General features: G+C 39.7%; 1 protein-coding gene across 2 annotated transcripts in view; it reads left to right on the top strand.

The window, feature by feature from the left end:
• The window catches only part of SENP2 (SUMO specific peptidase 2), a 40,692-nt gene extending 22,650 nt beyond the window's left edge, over window positions 1-18,042 (top strand). For both annotated transcript variants that reach the window (XM_082840466.1, XM_082840467.1), the window contains 6 exons: window positions 163-294; window positions 1,729-1,932; window positions 2,952-3,031; window positions 5,081-5,165; window positions 14,747-14,842; window positions 16,342-18,042. In XM_082840466.1, the coding sequence (XP_082696592.1) occupies window positions 163-294; window positions 1,729-1,932; window positions 2,952-3,031; window positions 5,081-5,165; window positions 14,747-14,842; window positions 16,342-16,404 (660 nt within the window). In that variant the 3' untranslated portion in view covers window positions 16,405-18,042. The remainder of the gene's footprint in view (window positions 1-162; window positions 295-1,728; window positions 1,933-2,951; window positions 3,032-5,080; window positions 5,166-14,746; window positions 14,843-16,341) is intronic.
• Window positions 18,043-20,147: the final 2,105 nt, after the last annotated feature.

Raw genomic sequence — 20,147 nt, 5'->3', positions numbered from 1 at the left:
TTCCCGGACCCGGGGCACGAACCCGTGTCCCCTGAATTGGCAGGCGGACTCCCAACCACTGCACCACCAGGGAAGCCCTGAAAAGCTTTTTTCAATCTCAGACTTTCAGTATCTGATAGTGGTTCCATATTAAAGTAGCAACCTCTGGACTTTGTAATTCAGGACATGGAAAAGGAAATCAGTAATGCTCTAGGCCATGGCCCACAGGATGAGATCCTAAGTAGTGCTTTCAAATTACGAATCACTCGAGGAGATATCCAGACCTTGAAGAACTATCACTGGCTCAATGATGAAGTAAGTTGTCTTTTTTTCCCCCTTTGACTATCATTATGCTTAGTCATTTTCTGTCTGTAACCATAGTGGTTTCTACACAATTAAAAGGGGCTGGTAAAGCAGCTTTAGTTTTTCTAAAACAAAAACATCTTAAACCTTAAAAACATGATTAATTCTGATTGTTTGCTGCCTTTAATTAGCAATGTTTCCCTCTTCTGCATTTGTGCTTTGTTTCATCCACCACTTACTAGTCTTAAGTGAGATTTTTATAAATCCTGGGTGCAAGTGATAAATGGAAGGAAGCAAGCGATACTTTATTTTAGATGAATTCTTATAGGAGCCAGTTTATTTTTTCAATAATAAAGGAATATATTGATCACTGTACACTATGTGATTTTTTTCTTTATTTCATTTGAGTGATAACTGTAAAATTTGCCCAATTGTCATCTTGTATCCTTATGTATTTAGCTAAAGGTAGCTCTTGGTTCTTGCCAATTTCCCAGTTGGTTCTTTACCCAGCTGCTCAGCCCCTGCATTTTCTCCCTTTGCCTTCCTTCCTCCCCGCTATAACTAGTGACATATAAACACATTCTTGTAAAATTAGCATGTTTCTGTTTCACATTATAAATGTAATATGTTTATTATAGAAAATTTAGAAAATACAGGAAAAGTGAAGGAAAAACATTGTTTGAAAGTGGCACAACTTAAAAGTAAACAAAATACTAATGTTTTGGTGTATTTCCTTCCATTTAATTTTTTTTAATTGAGGTGTAATTTATATATAGTAAAATTCACTTCCAGTTAATATTTTTGCATATTTTGTGTGTGATATAGTTACATATACATTTTCATTGTTGCAGACTTTCTCCTTGCGTTCTTTCTCTTGTCTCTCTTACTCACATGCCTCAAAAGTACAGTCTCATTCCTCCTTAATCCCTCCCATTTTGCACTGATCATTTTTTTTTTAATACATTTATTTTATTTATTTTATTTTTGGCTGCTTTGGGTCTTTGTTGCTGCGTGCGGGCTTTCTCTAGTTGCGGTGAGCGGGGGCTACTCTTTGTTGCGGTGCGCTGGCTTCTCACTGCGGTGGCTTCTCTTGTTGCGGAGCACGGGCTCTAGGTTCGTGGGCTTCAGTAGTTGTGGCATGCAGGCTCAGTAATTGTGGCACACAGGCTTATTTGCTCTGCGGCTTATGGGATCTTCCCGGACCAGGGATCGAACCGTGTCCCCTGCATTGGCAGGTGGATTCTTAACCACTGCGCCACCAGGGAAGTCCCTGCACTGATCATTTTTTGTTTTCCATCTTCTGTCATAGACAGCCCTTTTATCCCCTTCCTTAGTGCCTTCCCTTCCCTCAGCTTATTTTCTAATTCATCCTAATTGAGTTAGGTAGAAATCTAGTTTTGATAATATACTTGCCATATTCTAACATTTACTCTCTTGATATTACAGGTCATTAATTTTTACATGAATCTCCTGGTGGAAAGAAATAAAAAACAAGGGTATCCAGCACTTTATGCATTCAGTACTTTCTTCTATCCAAAATTAAAGTCTGGGGGTTACCAAGCAGTGAAAAGATGGACCAAAGGGGTCAATCTCTTTGAACAGGAACTTATTCTGGTGCCTATTCATCGGAAGGTACATTGGAGCCTGGTGGTAAGTCGAGAGGTTTAATTGTTGGAGTTTGGATAATGACTGTTTTGTTAAATGCAGGCATAGTAACCACCGCTGTAAAGCAAATATCGCAATAAAGAGAGTGACATCAATTTCTTGGTTTCCCAGTGCATATAAAAGTTATGTTTACACTACACTGTAGTCTATTAAGTCTGCAATAACACTATATCTAAAAAACAATCTACATACCTTAATTAAAAAATACTTATTGCTAAATACTTCTTATGCTAACCATCATCTGAGCCTTCAGTGAGCTGTAATCTTTTCACAATAGCATCAACGGTCACTGATCACAGATCACCATAACAAGTATATTAATAATGAAAAAGTTTGAAATGTTGTGAAGAATTACCAAGATATGACACACAGACATGAAGTGAGCAAACACTGTTAGAAAAATGACGCTGATAGACTTGCTTAATGCAGGGTTGCCACAGACCTTCAATTTGTGAAAAATGCAGTGTCTGCAAAGCACAATAAAATGAAGTGTGCTGGTAATGAAGGCGACTCTTCTGTCTAGTGAGAGTCCTGTAGTATATGTTAAAGGCATACTCTGCAGAGTCCCTTCTTAGTTCTTGAGTTGAACAACTTAGAAAGCTACAAGACAGTCTGTAGTGGAGGAGCTTTGATTTTTAATAGGAATTTTAATACACGTGGGTTATTTTATTACTTTTGTTTACGAGATGATAACGGGTTTATTGTAGTAAAGGTATAAAGAAAAAGGCAAAAAAAAAAAAAAAGAAAAAGGCAAAAAAAAAGTCTCATCACTCTGAGAGGACCACTAATGTTTTAAGGAATAAGTTTCTATGCCTTTCTCTAGGAATAGAAAAATATAATTTTATAGACATGGAGCTCATATCATCTGTGATGTTTTATGAAAAATGTGTCTTAGAAATCCATTCATGTTGGTACATATATTTTTTTAAATGCTTATCTTTTTAGAAATAAAATTCTCATTTTTTTTGATGGTTGTTTCTGGATGTTGCATTTTTCCATTATAGGTGATAGACCTAAGAAAAAAGTGTCTTAAATATCTGGATTCTATGGGACAAAAGGGCCACAGGATCTGTGAGATTCTCCTGTAAGTAAAGGCTTAAAAACTTCAGTGTTGCCTCAGTGTGCCCTTTGTTAAGTGGTCTTTCTTTCCATCCTCTGGTGGATGGTAGTCTAATGTGTAGTGAGAGCTCTCTTCCTAGTTGTTCACAACTTGACCTGAATCCATCTTTTTGTCTAAAAATAACCCCAAAATCTGATCTTAACTGAGAAATCTTATTTAATAGCATCACTGAAAACAAGTTTGTCATATGTCATAATGTAAAATATATTTGATGAGAATCCCGTGATTTGAATTAGATTTCTCTGGGATTGATACATTAGTTCTCTGAATTCTTAAGCCCACTCACTGATGTCTCTGTGCTTTCCATGATGGTTTGGTTCATCTCATAGAACCTGGAGGTAATTTTTAAGTTAAAACATGGTTTGTAGGTAACTGTTTTAATAGTAATTGCTAGAAACCTGCCTTTAAAGCATAGCCGTCTATTAGCTATGTAAAGTGATGAGAAGAATTTCACAGAGAGGAAGCAAATCAGTGAAATAAGTCTATTTTGAAACACTTATGACCACTGGAAGCAATTGCAGGTTCCAGTTTTTAATTTTAGTAAGGATACTTTAGTAAGGAACTCTTGTTGAATGATGTGAAGAAAAATTAACAATAATTCAGTTCTTTCTTTTTTGATGTTGTTTTAGTGTAAAAGATCCTTTTTATTTATGGGTGTTTATCTTGAATAAAAAATGTAGAGAAGAAATTTTTTAAAATCATAAGATACAAATTGTTTATAAAGCAGTTACCTCCTTCTAGTCTTTTCTGCTTAAGATGTATGTAAAATGTGCATACATACATACGTGTGCACATACACATACATATAATCACATACTTACGAATGTTTTCATTGGAATCATACAGCAAAATTTTGTCTGTTGCTTATAATAGGATACCAAAAAACCATACTTTTATAACATTCATACTTTTCTCCCCCCCCCCTTTTTTAATATATGAAGAGTTCAGCTTCTTTGGGTATCTGAGGCCCCCTCCCTTTCCTGATGCCCCTAGTCCAACTTTTCTCAATTTTTTTCATTATCACCTCCCCACTCCAAATTTTTTTTTTAATTTAATTTCTCCATGACAAGAGAAAATAGTATTAAGGAAGAGACTTTTTTTGTTTGTTGGGTTGAGCTTTAGAGGGCTACAAACCATTGAAATATCTAAGATTTTTGCCTTCTAAGAACCAGTTTTCACCTCTTTGGGGGTGATATTGCTGCTCCCGTTGTGAGCGCATGCCCTAGCATAGCACTGGTTTCCCTTTTATGTAGGTTAGGATGAGAACTGAGATGCCTTTGTTAAATTTGATAACCCTCTGGAGATTTGGATAAAATTAAATCACTCTCAATACTTAAGTATATATCACCTAGGAATGAGGAAATTCTCTTACATAACCACAATGCCATTATCACACTTAAGAAAGTTGACAACCACTAATGTGTAATAATATATGATTCATGTTCTGATATCGTCAGGTATCTTTTATAGCTTTTTTTCCTAATCCAGGAAGTCAGTCAGGGTTCATGCATGTAAGTAATGTCTCTTTAGTCTCCCTTAGTTTAGAATAGTCTCCTACATTTTTTTTTGTTTTCCATGGCAGTGCCTTTTCTTTTTAAGACTCCAGGCCAGATGTCTTGTTTTATATCTATTTTTAAGTGAGAAAAAGCAAGTTATAGAATGAAGTACTTTTTTTAATAGAATAAAATGTGTGTTTTAAAATGGGATGGAGTAGAGAACTAGAAGAACAAACAGCAAACCATTAATAGTAAATATTTCCATAGTGGTTATTATGGGGTCTTTTGCATTTTACATATTATGTTTTAATTTTTAAAATATAACCATATATAATTTTTGTAATCAGAAAAAACACAAAATAAAATGTAACAAGCCAAAAACAATCATATTTTAAAAAATCTAACAGAGATGGCTTTGAGAATGGCAGGTCTATTAAACATCACGATGTCTTTGTAGTCATAATGCTAAGTCTCCACAGGGATTCATCAGTATATTCCTTCTTTGCTGTTTTTTCAGTCAGTATTTACAGGATGAAAGTAAGACCAAAAGAAATATTGACCTGAATGTTTTAGAGTGGACCCACTACAGCATGAAGCCACATGTAAGTGGTGATCATCTGTATTTCAAATACTTTGTTGCATTTCCTGTCAGTAGCGTATTATTTAGACTTGGCTTCCTTCCTCCCCTTACTCACTCATCCTTAGGCATGCATTCTCCTGAGGTGTACATCGTTAGAATGATCACTTCTGAATCTTCAGAAATTCATTTAACCAAGTTGTTTGCTTTTTTTTTTTTAAGTTGTTTGCTTTTAAGCCTTTATCTTGTTTCTTAAACTATAAATGTTAAATATCTGCATGTCTCAAAAAACTGAGAAAAAAATACAACACAATAAATTCAAGCCAGCTACTTTTCTTGGTTGGCATTAATGGAAATTTTAAAGCTCCTGTTCAAAACTTATCTGAGAAATTTGTATATTTAGATCTTAAGCGTCCAATGCTGTGAATCCTCAACAGTCAGGTGTGCTATTTGTGAATGTGCTTTGGATCTTGCCAGATTTGAATCTCATTCAGGGTTTAAAAATGCATACATCTGGGACTTCCCTAGTGGCACAGTGGTTAAGAATCCTCCTGCCAATGCAGGGAACACAGGTTCGAGCCTTGGTCCGGGAAGATCCCACATGCCGCGGAGCAACTAAGCCCGTGCACCACAACTACTGAGCCTGCACTCTAGAGCCTGCGAGCCACAACTACTGAGCTCGTGCACCACAACTACTGAAGCCCGAGCACTTAGAGCCTGTGCTCCACAACAAGAGAAGGCACCACAGTGAAAAGGCTGCGCACTGCAACGAAGAGTAGCACCCGCTCGTTGCAACTAGAGAAAGCCTGCTTGCAGAAACAAAGACCAAATGCAGCCAAAAAAAATTAATTAATTAAAAAACGCAGGGCTTCCCTGGTGGCGCAGTGGTTGAGAGTCCGCCTGCCGATGCAGGGGACACGGGTTCGTGCCCCGGTCCGGGAGGATCCCACATGCCGCGGAGCGGCTGGGCCCGTGAACCATGGCCACTGAGCCTGCGCCTCTGGAGCCTGTGCTCCGCAGCGTGAGAGGCCACAACAGTGAGAGGCCCGCGTACCGGGAAAAAAAATAAAATAAAAGCATACATCTTTAGCCCTAATGGCTCCTTTTCTTTAAAAAAAAAAAAATTTATTTATTTATTGGGCAGTGTTGGGTCTTAGTTGCGTCACATGGGATCTTTATTGCCGCGTGCTGGATCTTTTTTTTTTTTTTTCCCACAGTTTACCCTTCCCCCTCCCCATATCCTCAAGTCCATTCTCTAGTAAGTCTGTGTCTTTATTCCTGTTTCACCCCTAGGTTCTTCATGACATTTCTTTTCCTTAAATTCCATATATATGTGTTAGCATACGGTATTTGTCTCTCTCTTTCTGACTTATTTCACTCTGTATGACAGACTCTAGGTGTATCCACCTCATTACAAATAGCTCAATTTCGTTTCTTTTTATGGCTGAGTAATATTCCATTGTATATATGTGCCACATCTTCTTTATCCATTCATCCGATGATGGACACTTAGATTGTTTCTATCTCCGGGCTATTGTAAATAGAGCTGCAATGAACATTTTGGTACATGACTCTTTTTGAATTATGGTTTTCTCAGGGTATATGCCCAGTAGTGGGATTGCTGGGTCATATGGTAGTTCTATTTGTAGTTTTTTAAGTAACCTCCATACTGTTCTCCACAGTGGCTGTGTCAATTTACATTCCCACCAAGAGGGTTCCCTTTTCTCCACACCCTCTCCAGCATTTATTGTTTCTAGATTTTTTGATGATGGCCATTCTGACTGGTGTGAGATGTTATCTCGTTGTAGTTTTGATTTGCATTTCTCTAATGATTAGTGATGTTGAGCATTCTTTCATGTGTTTGTTGGCAGTCTGTATATCTTCTTTGGAGAAATGTCTATTTAGGTCTTCTGCCCATTTTTGGATTGGGTTGTTTGTTTTTTTGTTATTAAGCTGCATGAGCTGCTTGTAAATTTTGGAGATTAATCCTTTGTCAGTTGCTTCATTTGCAAATATTTTCTCCCATTCTGAGGGTTGTCTTTTGGTCTTGTTTATGGTTTCCTTTGCTGTGCAAAAGCTTTTAAGTTTCATTAGGTCCCATTTATTTTTGTTTTTATTTCTATTTCTCTAGGAGGTGGGTCAAAAAGGATCTTGCTGTGATTTATGTCATAGAGTGTCCTGCCTATGTTTTCCTCTAAGAGTTTGATAGTTTCTGGCCTTACATTTAGGTCTTTAATCCATTTTGAGCTTATTTTTGTGTATGGTGTTAGGGAGTGATCTAATCTCATACTTTTACATGTAGCTGTCCAGTTTTCCCAGCACCACTGATTGAAGAGGCTGTCCTTTCTCCACTGTACATTCCTGCCTCCTTTATCAAAGATAAGGTGACCATATGTGCGTGGATTTATCTCTGGGCTTTCTATCCTGTTCCATTGATCTATATTTCTGTTTTTGTGCCAGTACCATACTGTCTTGATTACTGTAGCTTTGTAGTATAGTCTGAAGTCAGGAAGCTTGATTCCTCCAGCTCCGTTTTTCATTCTCAAGATTGCTTTGGCTATTCGGGGTCTTTTGTGTTTCCATACAAATTGTGAAATTTTTTGTTCTAGTTCTGCGAAAAATGCCAGTGGTAGTTTGATAGGGATTGCATTGAATCTGTAGATTGCTTTGGGTAGTAGAGTCATTTTCACAATGTTGATTATTCCAATCCAAGAACATGGTGTATCTCTCCATCTATTTGTATCATCTTTAATTTCTTTCATCAGTGTCTTATAATTTTCTGCATGCAGGTCTTTTGTCTCCTTAGGTAGGTTTATTCCTAGATATTTTATTCTTTTTGTTGCAATGGTAAATGGGAGTGTTTTCTAGATTTCACTTTCAGATTTTTCATCCTTAGTGTATAGGAATGCCAGAGATATCTGTGCATTAATTTTGTATCCTGCTACTTTACCAAATTCATTGGTTAGCTCTAGTAGCTCTCTGGTAGCATCCTTGGGATTCTCTATGTACAGTATCATGTCATCTGCAAACAGTGATAGCTTTACTTCTTCTTTTCTGATTTGGATTCCTTTTATTTCCTTTTCTTCTCCTATTGCTGTGGCTAAAACTTCCAAAACTATGTTGAATAATAGTGGTGAGAGTGGGCAACCTTGTCTTGTTCCTGATCTTAGTGGAAATGCTTTCAGTTTTTCACCATTGAGGATGATGTTGGCTGTGGGTTTGTCATATATGGCCTTTATTATGTTGAGGAAAGTTCCCTCTATGCCTACTTTCTGCAGGGTTTTTATCATAAATGGGTGTTGAATTTTGTCAAAAGCTTTCTCTGCATCTATAGAGATGATCATACGGTTTTTCTCCTTCAATTTGTTAATATGGTGTATCACGTTGATTGATTTGCGTATACTGAAGAAGCCTTGCATTCCTGGAATAAACCCCACTTGATCATGGTGTATGATCCGTTTAATGTGCTGTTGGATTCTGTTTGCTAGTATTTTGTTGAGGATTTTTGCATCTATGTTCATCAGTGATATTGGCCTGTAGTTTTCTTTCTTTGTGACATCCTTGTCTGATTTTGGTATTGGGTGATGGTGGCCTCGTAGAATGAGTTTGGGAGTGTTCCTCCCTCTGCTATATTTTGGAAGAGTTTGAGAAGGATAGGTGATAGCTCTTCTCTAAATGTTTGATAGAATTCGCCTGTGAAGCCATCTGGTCCTGGGCTTTTGTTTGTTGGAAGATTTTTAATCGCAGTTTCAATTTCAGTGTTTGTGATTGGTCTGTTCATATTTTCTATTTCTTCCTGATTCAGTCTTGGCAGGTTGTGCCTTTCTAAGAATTTGTCCATTTCTTCCAGGTTGTCCATTTTATTGGCATAGAGTTGCTTGTAGTACTCTCTCATGATCTTTTATATTTCTACAGTGTCAGTTGTTACTTCTCCTTTTTCACTTCTAATTCTATTGATTTGAGTCTTCTCCCTTTTTTTCTTGATGAGTCTGGCTAATTGTTTATCAATTTTGTTAATCCTTTCAAAGAACCAGCTTTTAGTTTTATTGATCTTTGCTATTGTTTCCTTCATTTCTTTTTCATTTATTTCTGATCTGATTTTTATGATTTCTTTCCTTCTGCTACCTTTGGGGTTTTTTTGTTCTTCTTTCTCTAATTGCTTTAGGTGCAAGGTTAGGTTGTTTATTCGAGATGTTTCCTGTTTCTTAAGGTAGGATTGTATTGCTATAAACTTCCCTCTTAGAACTGCTTTTGCTGCATCCCATAGATTTTGAGTCGTTGTGTCTCCATTGTCATTTGTTTCTAGGTATTTTTTGATTTCCTCTTTGATTTCTTCAGTGATCACTTCGTTATTAAGTAGTGTATTGTTTAGCCTCCATGTGTTTGTATTTTTTACAGATCTTTTCCTGTAATTGATATCTAGTCTCATAGCATTGTGGTCCGAAAAGATACTTGATACAATTTCAATTTTCTTAAATTTACCAAGGCTTGATTTGTGACCCAAGATATGATCTATCCTGGAGAATGTTCCATGAGCACTTGAGAAAAATGTGTATTCTGTTGTTTTTGGATGGAATGTCCTATAAATATCAATTAAGTCCATCTCGTTTAATGTATCATTTAAAGCTTGTGTTTCCTTATTTATTTTCATTTTGGATGATCTGTCCATGGGTGAAAGTGGGGTGTTAAAGTCCGCTACTATGAATGTGTTACTATCGAATTCCCCTTTTATGGCTGTTAGTATTTGCCTTATGTATTGAGGTGCTCCTATGTTGGGTGCATAAATATTTACAATTGTTATATCTTCTTCTTGGATTGATCCCTTGATCATTATGTAGTGTCCTTCTTTGTCTCTTCTAATAGTCTTTATTTTAAAGTCTATTTTGTCTTATATGAGAATTGCTACTCCAGCTTTCTTTTGGTTTCCATTTGCATGAAATACCTTTTTCCATCCCCTTACTTTCAGTCTGTATGTGTCTCTAGGTCTGAAGTGGGTCTCTTGTAGACAGCAGATACATGCGTCTTGTTTTTGTATTCATTCAGCCATTCTGTGTCTTTTGGTGGGAGCATTTAGTCCATTTACATTTAAGGTAATTATCGATATGTATGTTCCCATTCCCATATTCTTAATTGTTTTGGGTTTGTTATTGTAGGTCTTTTCCTTCTCTTGTGTTTCTTGCCTAGAGAAGTTCCTTTAGCAGTTGTTGTAGAGCTGGTTTGGTGGTGCTGAACTCTCTCAGCTTTTGCTTGTCTGTAAAGGTTTTAATTTCTCCATCAAATCTGAATGAGATCCTTGCTGGGTAGAGTAATCTTGATTGCAGGTTTTTCTCCTTCATCACTTTCAATATGTCCTGCCACTCCCTTCTGGCTTGCAGAGTTTCTGCTGAAAGATCAGCTGTTAACCTTATGGGGATTCCCTTGTGTGTTATTTGTTGTTTTTCCCTTGCTGCTTTTAATACGTTTTCTTTGTATTTAATTTTTGACAGTTTGATTAATATGTGTCTTGGCGTATTTCTCCTTGGATTTATCCTGTATGGGACTCTCTGTGCTTCCTGGACTTGATTAACTATTTCCTTTCCCATATTAGGGAAGTTTCAACTATAATCTCTTCAAATATTTTCTCAGTCCCTTTCTTTTTCTCTTCTTCTTCTGGAACCCCTATAATTCGAATGTTGGTGCGTTTAATGTTGTCCCCGAGGTCTCTGAGACTGTCCTCAGTTCTTTTCATTCTTTTTTTTTTATTCTGCTCTGCAGTAGTTATTTCCACTATTTTATCTTCCAGGTCACTTATCCGTTCTTCTGCCTCAGTTATTCTGCTATTGATCCCATCTAGAGTATTTTTCATTTCATTTATTGTGTTGTCCATCATTGTTTGTTTCGTCTTTAGTTCTTCTAGGTCCTTGTTAAATGTTTCTTGCATTTTGTCTATTCTATTTCCAAGATTTTGGATCATCTTTACTATCATTATTCTAAATTCTTTTTCAGGTAGACTGCCTATTTCCTCTTCATTTGTTAGGTCTGGTGGGTTTTTATCTTGCTCCTTCATCTGCTGTGTGTTTTTCTGTCTTTTCATTTTGCTTATCTTACTGTGTTTGGGGTCTCCTTTTTGCAGGCTGAAGGTTCGTAGTTCCTGTTGTTTTTGGTGTCTGTCCCCAGTGACTAAGGTTGGTTCAGTGGGTTGTGTAGGCTTCTTGGTGGAGGGTACTAGTGCCTGTGTTCTGGTGGATGAGGCTGGATCTTGTCTTTCTGGTGGGCAGGTCCATGTCTGGTGGTTTGTTTTGGGGTGTCTGTAGACTTATTATGATTTTGGGCAGCCTCTCTGCTAATGGGTGGGGTTGTGTTCCTGTCTTACTAGTTGTTTGGCATAGGATGTCCAGCACTGTAGCTTGCTGGTCGTTGAGTGAAGCTGTGTGTTGGTGTTGAGATGGAGATCTTTGGGAGATTTTCGCCGTTTGATATTATGTGCAGCTGGGAGGCGTCTTGTGGACCAGTGTCCTGAAGTTGGCTCTCCCACCTCAGAGGCACAGCACTAACTCCTGGCTGCAGCACCAAGAGCCTTTCATCCACACGGCTGAGAAGAAAAGGGAGAAAAAGTAGAAAGAAAGAATTAGTAGAAGTAGAAAGAAAGAAAGGAGGGAGGGAGGGAGGGAGCAAGGAAGGAAGGAGGGAAGGCAGGAAAAAAAGAAAGAAGACAAAGTAAAATAAAGTAAGATAAAATATAATGAAGTTATTAAAATAAAAAAATAATTATTAAGAGGAAAAAAAAACAAAAAAATGGATGGGTAGAACCCGGAACAAATGGTGGAAGCAAAGCTATACAGACAAAATCTCGCACAGAAGCATACACATACACACTCAGAAAAAGAGGAAAAGAGGAAAAAATCATAAATCTTGCTCTCAAAGTCCACCTCCTCAATTTGGGATGATTCGTTGTCTATTCATGTATTCCACAGATGCAGGGTACATCAGGTTGATTGTGGAGCTTTAATCCGCTGCTCCTGAGGCTGCTGGGAGAGATTTCCCTTTCTCTACTTTGTTCTCACAGCTCCCGGGGCTCAGCTTTGGATTTGGCCCCGCCTCTGCGCGTAGGTCCCCGGAGGGCGTCTGTTCTTTGCTCAGACAGGACGGGGTTAAAGGAGCCGCTGATTCGGAGGCTCTGTCTCACTCAGGCGGGTGGGGGGGAGGGGGGGAGGGGCGCGGAGGGCGGGGCGAGTGTGCCGCGGCAGAGGCCGGCGTGACGTTTCACCAGCCTGAGGCGCGCTGTGCGTTCTCCTGGGGGAGTTGTCCCTGGATCCCGGGACCCTGGCAGTGGCGGGCTGCACAGGCTCCCCGGAAGGGGGGTGTGGATAATGACCTGTGTTCGCACACAGGCTTCTTGGTGGCGGCAGAAGCAGCCCCAGCGTCTCATGCCCGTCTCTGGGGTCCGCGCTGTTAGCCGCGGCTCGCGCCCGTCATCCCCTGTCCTCGCGCACGAGGAAATAAAGAGGGAAGAAAAAGTCTCTTGCCTCTTCGGCAGGTCCAGACTTTTGCCTGGACTCCCTCCCGGCTAGCCGTGGTGCACTAACCCCTTCAGGCTGTGTTCACGCTGCCAGTCCTCTGCCTGCGATCCGACCGAAGCCCCGAGCCTCAGCTCCCAGCTCCCGCCCGCCCCGGCGGGTGAGCAGTCAAGCCTCTCGGGCTGGTGAGTGCCGGTCGGCATGGATCCTCTGTGCGGAAATCTCTCCGCTTTGCCCTCTGCACCCCGGTGGCTGTGCTCTCCTCCGTGGCTCCGAAGCTTACCCCCTCTGCCACCCGCAGTCTCCGCCCGCGAAGGGGCTTCCTAGTGTGTGGTCAGTTTTCCTCCTTCACAGCTCCCTCCCGCTGGTGCAGGACCCGTCCCTATCCTTTTGTCTCTGTTTATTCTTTTTTCTTTTGCCCTACCCAGGTAGGTGGGGGGTTTCTTGCCTTTAGGGAGGTCTGAGGTCTTCTGCCAGCGTTCCGTAGGTGTTCTGTAGGAGTTGTTCCACATGTAGATAGATGTATTTCTGGTGTATCTGTGGGGAGGAAGGTGATCTCCGCGTCTTACTCTTCCGCCATCTCCCCAGAAGTCCCTTGCTGGATCTTTAGTTGCAGCAAGTGGGATCTTTTGTTGCAGCATGTGAACTCTTTTTTTTTTTTTTTTTTTTTTTGCGGTACGCGGGCCTCTCACTGTTGTGACCTCTCCCATTGCGGACAGGCTCAGGACGCGCAGGCTCAGCAGCCACGGCTCACGGGCCCAGCCGCTCCGCGGCATGTGGGATCTTCCCGGACCGGGGCACGAACCCGTGTCCCCTGCATCGGCAGGTGGACTCTCAACCACTGCGCCACCAGGGAAGCCCATGTGAACTCTTAGTTGCGGCATGTGGGATCTAGTTCCCGGACCAGGGTTTGAACCCATGACCCCTGCATTGGGAGCATGGAGTCTTTGCCACTGGACCGCCAGGGAAGTCCCCTAATGGCTCCTTTTTAAAGTAAGCTACATGAGTTCAATTTTAGCCCTAACCTCTATATAATGGCTTGACTATCTTTATCCAAAAGCATTTTCATTTCTAAGCTGAATAATTAGAAGAGTAAGTGTTGAGATTTCCTGAGGAAAGCACAGATAAAAGAAGAGTTTGTTAGGATGAGGAACTGTGTTCTGGAATGGGAAATGTAATAAAGAAGACAAATTCTCTTCATTTGTGTGGTGGAGTCTAAAGTTCTTTCCACTCTGTGATTGATGCTGGGCTCAGGAGTGAAGTTCAAGGTACCTACCATAGGTATGGGTGGTGTGCATTTTCAATCTTTTCCTTTTTACAATAATCATGTGTATTTTTTTGAATAAAAATTGAGTTGTTGTCATCTAGTATGTTTTCCAGCAGTGGAATTAGACTCTCTTATTCCCCTTATAACTGACAGCCAAAGTGTGTAAGGGGCTGGCCAAGATTAGTGCAACACGGGCTTGGGGAATGTGTGAGTTTACTTCACCTGGGCTTGGAATCCACCACCTTTCGTTTATGGTGCCTTTAAGTGCTGCTTGCAAGCAGTAGTGGTTTTTTTTTTCAGGACAGAACTGAACATCATGGCAAGATTTCCTAACTGGTTAAACCCTATAAAGAGTCTTTTTTCTCTCTCCTGCTTGCAGCTGTGGGGGTCCAAAGCAGTAGTCTTAGTTTTCCGGCTAGGGAAGACAAGTCAGACTCTGCAGTTAGGAAATAGGTTAGTTGTATTGTAAGCGTATCTCTGGTTGAACCACACTTAGCCATTTTCAAAATTTATGAATGCCTTTGAAACAATTCTGACTAGAATTCCTGTTCCTGGTAATAAACCTTCTTTCAGTTTGCTTTATATGAGAGCTGAGAGATTGAACTCTCACTTTGCTTTTCTCTTTCCTTCTAAAAAACATTTTCCATGAGGCTCACATACTCCATTGTCATGGGTTGGGTTTTTATGCCACATAAAGACTAATTGTGTTTGTGTTTGTGTAATACCAGATTTAACATTTACCTTTATAATATTGTTTGTCCACAGTAATATTTAGAAAAAGTCAAAGGAGTTTGTATTTGATGAAATTTCACCCCTTCCTCTCTTCTTTTTTTGTAATTTTAGGAGATTCCTCAACAGTTGAATGGGAGTGATTGTGGAATGTTTACTTGTAAATATGCAGATTATATTTCTAGGGACAAACCTATCACATTTACTCAGGTGAGTGGAGACCCCTCTTCATCCTTTTACTTGTTATTAAACAAGATAAACTCAGAGCATGTTACCAGTGCCTTGCACACATTAAACTGTTAATAATGGTAGTTGTGCTACTATTATCGCTGTAAACCTTGGCCATAGCCCTACTCTTGCTAGTATCACGGTTTGTCACTGTATCTGCTCTCACGTTTATCCTAGTCTTTGGTGACCAGTGGGGCAATTTGCATATCTCTGAACTCCAGTGTTCACTGGTTCTTGAGTGTTACTAATATTTTTAGCCAAAGAAGGAGGCACATCAGAATATGTAACAGCATGGGGAAATCAGGCCTTGTGAGAACTTAAGCTGCAGGTCTAAGATGTAACTATGAATGCTGATTTTCCCTTCTGTTCTGATTATTTTTGGTTCTCCATAGCTCTGCATTTGAGTGGAAATTCAAATATGTTGAGAACTCTTGAGTATTTATGTTTGTAATAGTGGATTCTCAGTCTTTTTACAACCAAGGACAACCTCCTTTAAAAAATAGTTTGCTTTAACAGACCTCATTTTGATAGCTACCAAATTGTACATATTGAATAGTAGGACTAATAATAACCCCATTCTAAGCTTTTGAACAGCATGAACTGACTAGGGCTCCCATGCTGAATTAATAAAATTGGTTAGCTTCAGCAGTTTTACTAAGAATAAATATGTAATTTTTTACCACAAGTTTTGAGCTATTTAAAATAATTTATGAATCCATGTGTTAAGACTTTTTAGGCCTCTTCACACTAGTTTATAGTAAAATGGTATATCCAACTATTTATAAGGAAACTCCAGGAGTACCTCAAGGGTATCTGATTTCATCAAAAAGAGTTACAGGTGATTTTGGATTTGTCTTGCATGTTGTTGCTTTGAAAATTGGACCATGTAGTGATTATCAGTTAAAGCAGAATAATATATTAAGAAAAGCCTCGAATTCTTTGATGCTTCTAAAGAAGGAGTTATTTATTCTCTGAACCTAATCACATGAGATTTGAAGGGGGGGATGTTGCTATTTGAACAGAATTGGCCATGGACAACATTTGATATAGCACAGAGTAATTTGCAGGTTTGTTTTTTTCTTTATTTAAATAGACTTCATGTTTTTCTCATAAGAGAGCAGAATATGTTAATTTTAGAATGTTTTGAAATACAGGTAAGTAGAAAAGTTACTTTTTGTGCCGCCACTTAGCTATTTCCCTTTTTGGTACACGTTTTTGTTATGAAGTTGTTGTTGGACTCTATTGTATAATTCTGCATCCTGCTTTGATTTTCCTTAACACGTAAAAATGCTTATGATACATATAATAATACAAATAACCTCCTTTTTTTATGGCTTTGTAAGTCTGTACCATGATGTGGAAAAGTCAAGGCTTACACAAAGAACATTGACATCCTACTTTATTTACATGCTACAACTAAAGGTTGTTGATGCTGGGCACTTTCACGTGTGATGTATGTGTTACTTGTGGATTCTCTGCAGCACCAGATGCCTCTGTTCCGGAAGAAGATGGTGTGGGAAATCCTTCATCAGCAGTTGCTGTGAGAACACCCTGCCGCAGTCCCTCCCGCTGCTGGTGGTTCTTTCACAGATGGACGTTTCCATATACCTCATGCATTGTGGGTTAAAAAGTCCCTGCATCACCTCTGTTCTCTCACAGGTACTGAGCTGTTAGAAGTGCATGAAGGCCCCTCTCTGCACCCTAGTCCTCACTTGGTGTGTGGAGGGCTGCTTGCAACCCTGTTTATAAGGCCATGCCTGCTCAGAGCCCTGGACTATCAACCCACACAAGAACAAACGCTAATTAATACTTTTTTAAGATTTTTTTTTTTTCCCTGTGAATGTGGGAAATGCAGGATTTATTCTATTATTTTTCTGTGTGTTTGTTCATGTGTATTCATTCACTCACTCATTTGCAAACATAATGGGCAGTGGCTGTTTTCTGCTGCTCTTTTGAAGTTAACTCTAAATTTCTCATTTGAACTATTTATTTCTGAAAGGAGCTGCCCCTGCTGAAGATCAGGAGGGAAATCAGTGGGGGGCGGAAGGGTTAATTAACTTCTCTAGCTGGAGCAGTAACTGCCAACTTGAAGCAGGAGGTCTTCTTTCTTTTGAGGCTTGAAAATGCCAGGAGAAGCGCTGTGGTGTAGGGCTCTGGTTGCCTTTCAGAGGAAGTTCCACACTACAGCATTGGCACGGTGTCGTGGAAAAGTGGAAATGTGGCCAAGGAACTCTGGCTATCCAAGTGTCTTCAGAAGAGTGTCATGGTCATCCTAAAGAGACTTCCCTTTCTGGAAATGAGGTGACTTAGCTACTCTTAAAACTGGATTTGAAGTCACTGTAAACCCTAAATCTTCATTTTCATCCCAGATCTGGTTGAGTATAAGCCTCAGATATGTAAGGGCTGGCCTGAGCTGTTTATTTCAAGAGATACTATTCAGTTTAAAGCTATTTTCCTCAAAGTTTTTTTTTCTATATATAAAGCCAAAATTAAGTTTTGTACTCATTAGTATTTACATCTCCCCATTCCACCGCCACTGAAACCTGTGCAAGAAAATTTAGTACTTGGCTCTGAGGTTGCCAGTCATACAGTAGTCTATTTTGCCTATGAAAGTTTGTATTTAACTGTTTTGTTCATTAAAAACCTTACAGTGGTTATGCATATTTAATTTCAGAAAGTTTAGAGTTGGTCAGAACATATTTTGCAAGATCTAGTGCCTAGTGTTGCTTTTCTGATGTAATAAAAGGTTGTCTGGCAGAACCTGAAAAGTATACGCTGATTTCTAACCCTTTCCCTACTTAAACCTCCCACACTTCTCCTCGTTCACAAAAGTAAGAGGTCAAACCAGAAAAACTGGGCATCTGTTAGCTATGAATCAACATGTCTGCCATCTGGAGGCCCTGGCTTCTGGTCGCAGAGGCATACTCTTTTTTTTTTTTTTCTTTTTAATTTATTTATTTAATTTTAGCTGCATTGGGTCTTCGTTGCTGTGTGTGGGCTTTGTTGCGGTGAGCGGGGGCTGTTCTTCGTTGAAGTGCGTGGGCTCTAGGCGTGCAGGCTTCAGTAATTGTGGCACATGGGCTTAGTAGTTGTGGCTCGCAGGCTCTAGAGCGCAGGCTCAGTAGTTGTGGCGCACAGGCTTAGTTGCTCCACGGCATGTGGGATTTTCCCGGACCAGGGCTCGAACCCGTGTCCCCTGCATTGGCAGGCGGATTCTTAACCACTGCGCCACCAGGGAAGCCCTACAGAGGCATACTCTTGCAGGCAGTTTTCCCTGAGATGTGTAAAAGTCTTGGTATAAGACCTGGGGCCTCTGGTGAGGATTGAAACTGCTGGGCCTACTTGATGGTCAAACCAGAGGACGTGTGCTTAGGTGATGATTAAAGAGTGAGCCAGTTGGGCTGAGTCTCCCTCAAGCTTAGGCTGTACAGAGAACCCTGCCTGCAGCCTCCGTTCCTTTCTTGAGGCTTCTGGAGCTGTGCCAGTGAGTACTGGGTTCAGGCAGCGGGCACAGCCAAGAAAGGCCAGAGATTTACTGGGTCAGCAATGCACTGAATGCCTGGTTCCCACTTGGCACTAGTAGGTTTCACCTGAGAATTTAGAACCTTGGTTAAGATTTGTTCCATGTGGGGTAAATCCTTTTAGGAATGGCAGCCCAAATGAGTGATGCTGGGGGTTAATGTATTTGTATTACAAGTATTTGGAGGGGCTTCTTAGAGCAGCATTCACTGAGCTTTCCACTAATGTGATTCTTCAGGATAGCTCTTAATAATCTTCTAGGACATAATGAATTGATGAGAACAGAGAGTCAAGTTGGAGAATGCCATTCTACTTAACCCTGAGTTTCTGAATTTAATAGGAGATAACACAGCCATGCTTCTGTAGGCACTGACATTTCTCTGTACAGATACTTGTTGGTAATAGAATTTTAATACCTAAACAGTTTATGAGAAAAGCCACCAGCTACTGATAATTTGCTAATTATCAGTAGCAAATTATTAACATTAAAGCCAGTGAGAAAGATATCTGTATCTCTATTGCAGTAGTTTGGGGGTCTGAAAAAAAGGTGGAGTGAACCATTGTTCTTTTTTTAGTAGGCAGTCTCTCCTAAAGATTGATGAAGAAGAAAAAAAAAAACCCACAACTGTTGGTGAGCAAATGACTTTCTCATTTTTGACCTTTGAGCCAGCAGGAGGGTGGGAGGGAAACAGACTTGGGGCATGTGGAAGATGTCTGGAGAGCCCCTTATTCTACCTCAGTTACCTAAGGCTGTTAGAACTTCTGATCTTTTCCTCCTAAGCACAGCTTGGGGAATGCCATGTTGAATGGTGGATGTTTGCCTGCACTGTGAGGCGTTGCTTGGTGCTGGGACCAAGGTGTGGGTGCAGGGAGAATGTGTCCTTGAATATATATTGAACTTCAGATATAAATAAGTAAATATGGTGGAGAAATTTAAGTTTGTAACAACCTTAGTACTATAGTTAAGCTACACAGTTTAAATTGGCTTTTGTGAGGGAATTCCCTGGTGGTCCAGTGGTTAGGACTCTGCGCTTTCACTGCCGAGGGCATGGGTTCAATCCCTGGCTGGGGAACTAAGATCCCACAAGCCAAGCAGCACAGCCAAAAAAATAAATAAAATTTTTTTTAAAAAATTGGCTTTCGTGAACTAATTGGGAACCTAATCTCTTTATGATAGTTTCTTTAAGAAAAGCTCTAGGTACCCATATTCAAACAAATTTTTGGTAATTGTTTGTAAGTTGGGGATCTAGGTGTCTATTGCTTTGGTGATTTTTTTTTTTTAATTTAATATATACAAGGAAGGGTTTGGGTTTTGAAATAGGTGTTGATTTTATCTATCAATAAATTGATCTCTTTAATTCAGTGGCTTTCAAATATTTTTGATTGCAACTCATAGTAATAAATGTATTGTGACCAATACACACATGCATATATTATGTGATTATATATGGACACAAAAGTTTTACAAAAAATATTACTTATCGTTACTACACTGATAGTTTTCTTTAAACAAAAATTTTTTTAAGGTGAGTTGTGACCACCACATTGATTTCTCAACCCACTAATGGATAGAAATCCAGTTTGAAAAACACTGCTCTAAATGAACTGACAGCAAAATGCAAATTATGTTCAAAACTATAATGCTTGAGACCACAAAAATACAACAAATGTGGGGTTGTTTTGAAATGAATCAATCTAAATCTAGGAAAACGGGCCAGAAGTTTTCAGACCCTCAATGGAAATACGTGGTTAAACAATCCTTGTTCTT

Source organism: Leucopleurus acutus (genome assembly GCF_964270905.1).
Source record: "Leucopleurus acutus genome assembly, chromosome: 5".
In the NCBI taxonomy this organism is placed as follows: domain Eukaryota; kingdom Metazoa; phylum Chordata; class Mammalia; order Artiodactyla; family Delphinidae; genus Leucopleurus; species Leucopleurus acutus.
The sequence above is the reverse complement of the archived record's forward strand: the minus strand, read 5'-3'. Positions and strand labels throughout refer to the sequence as shown.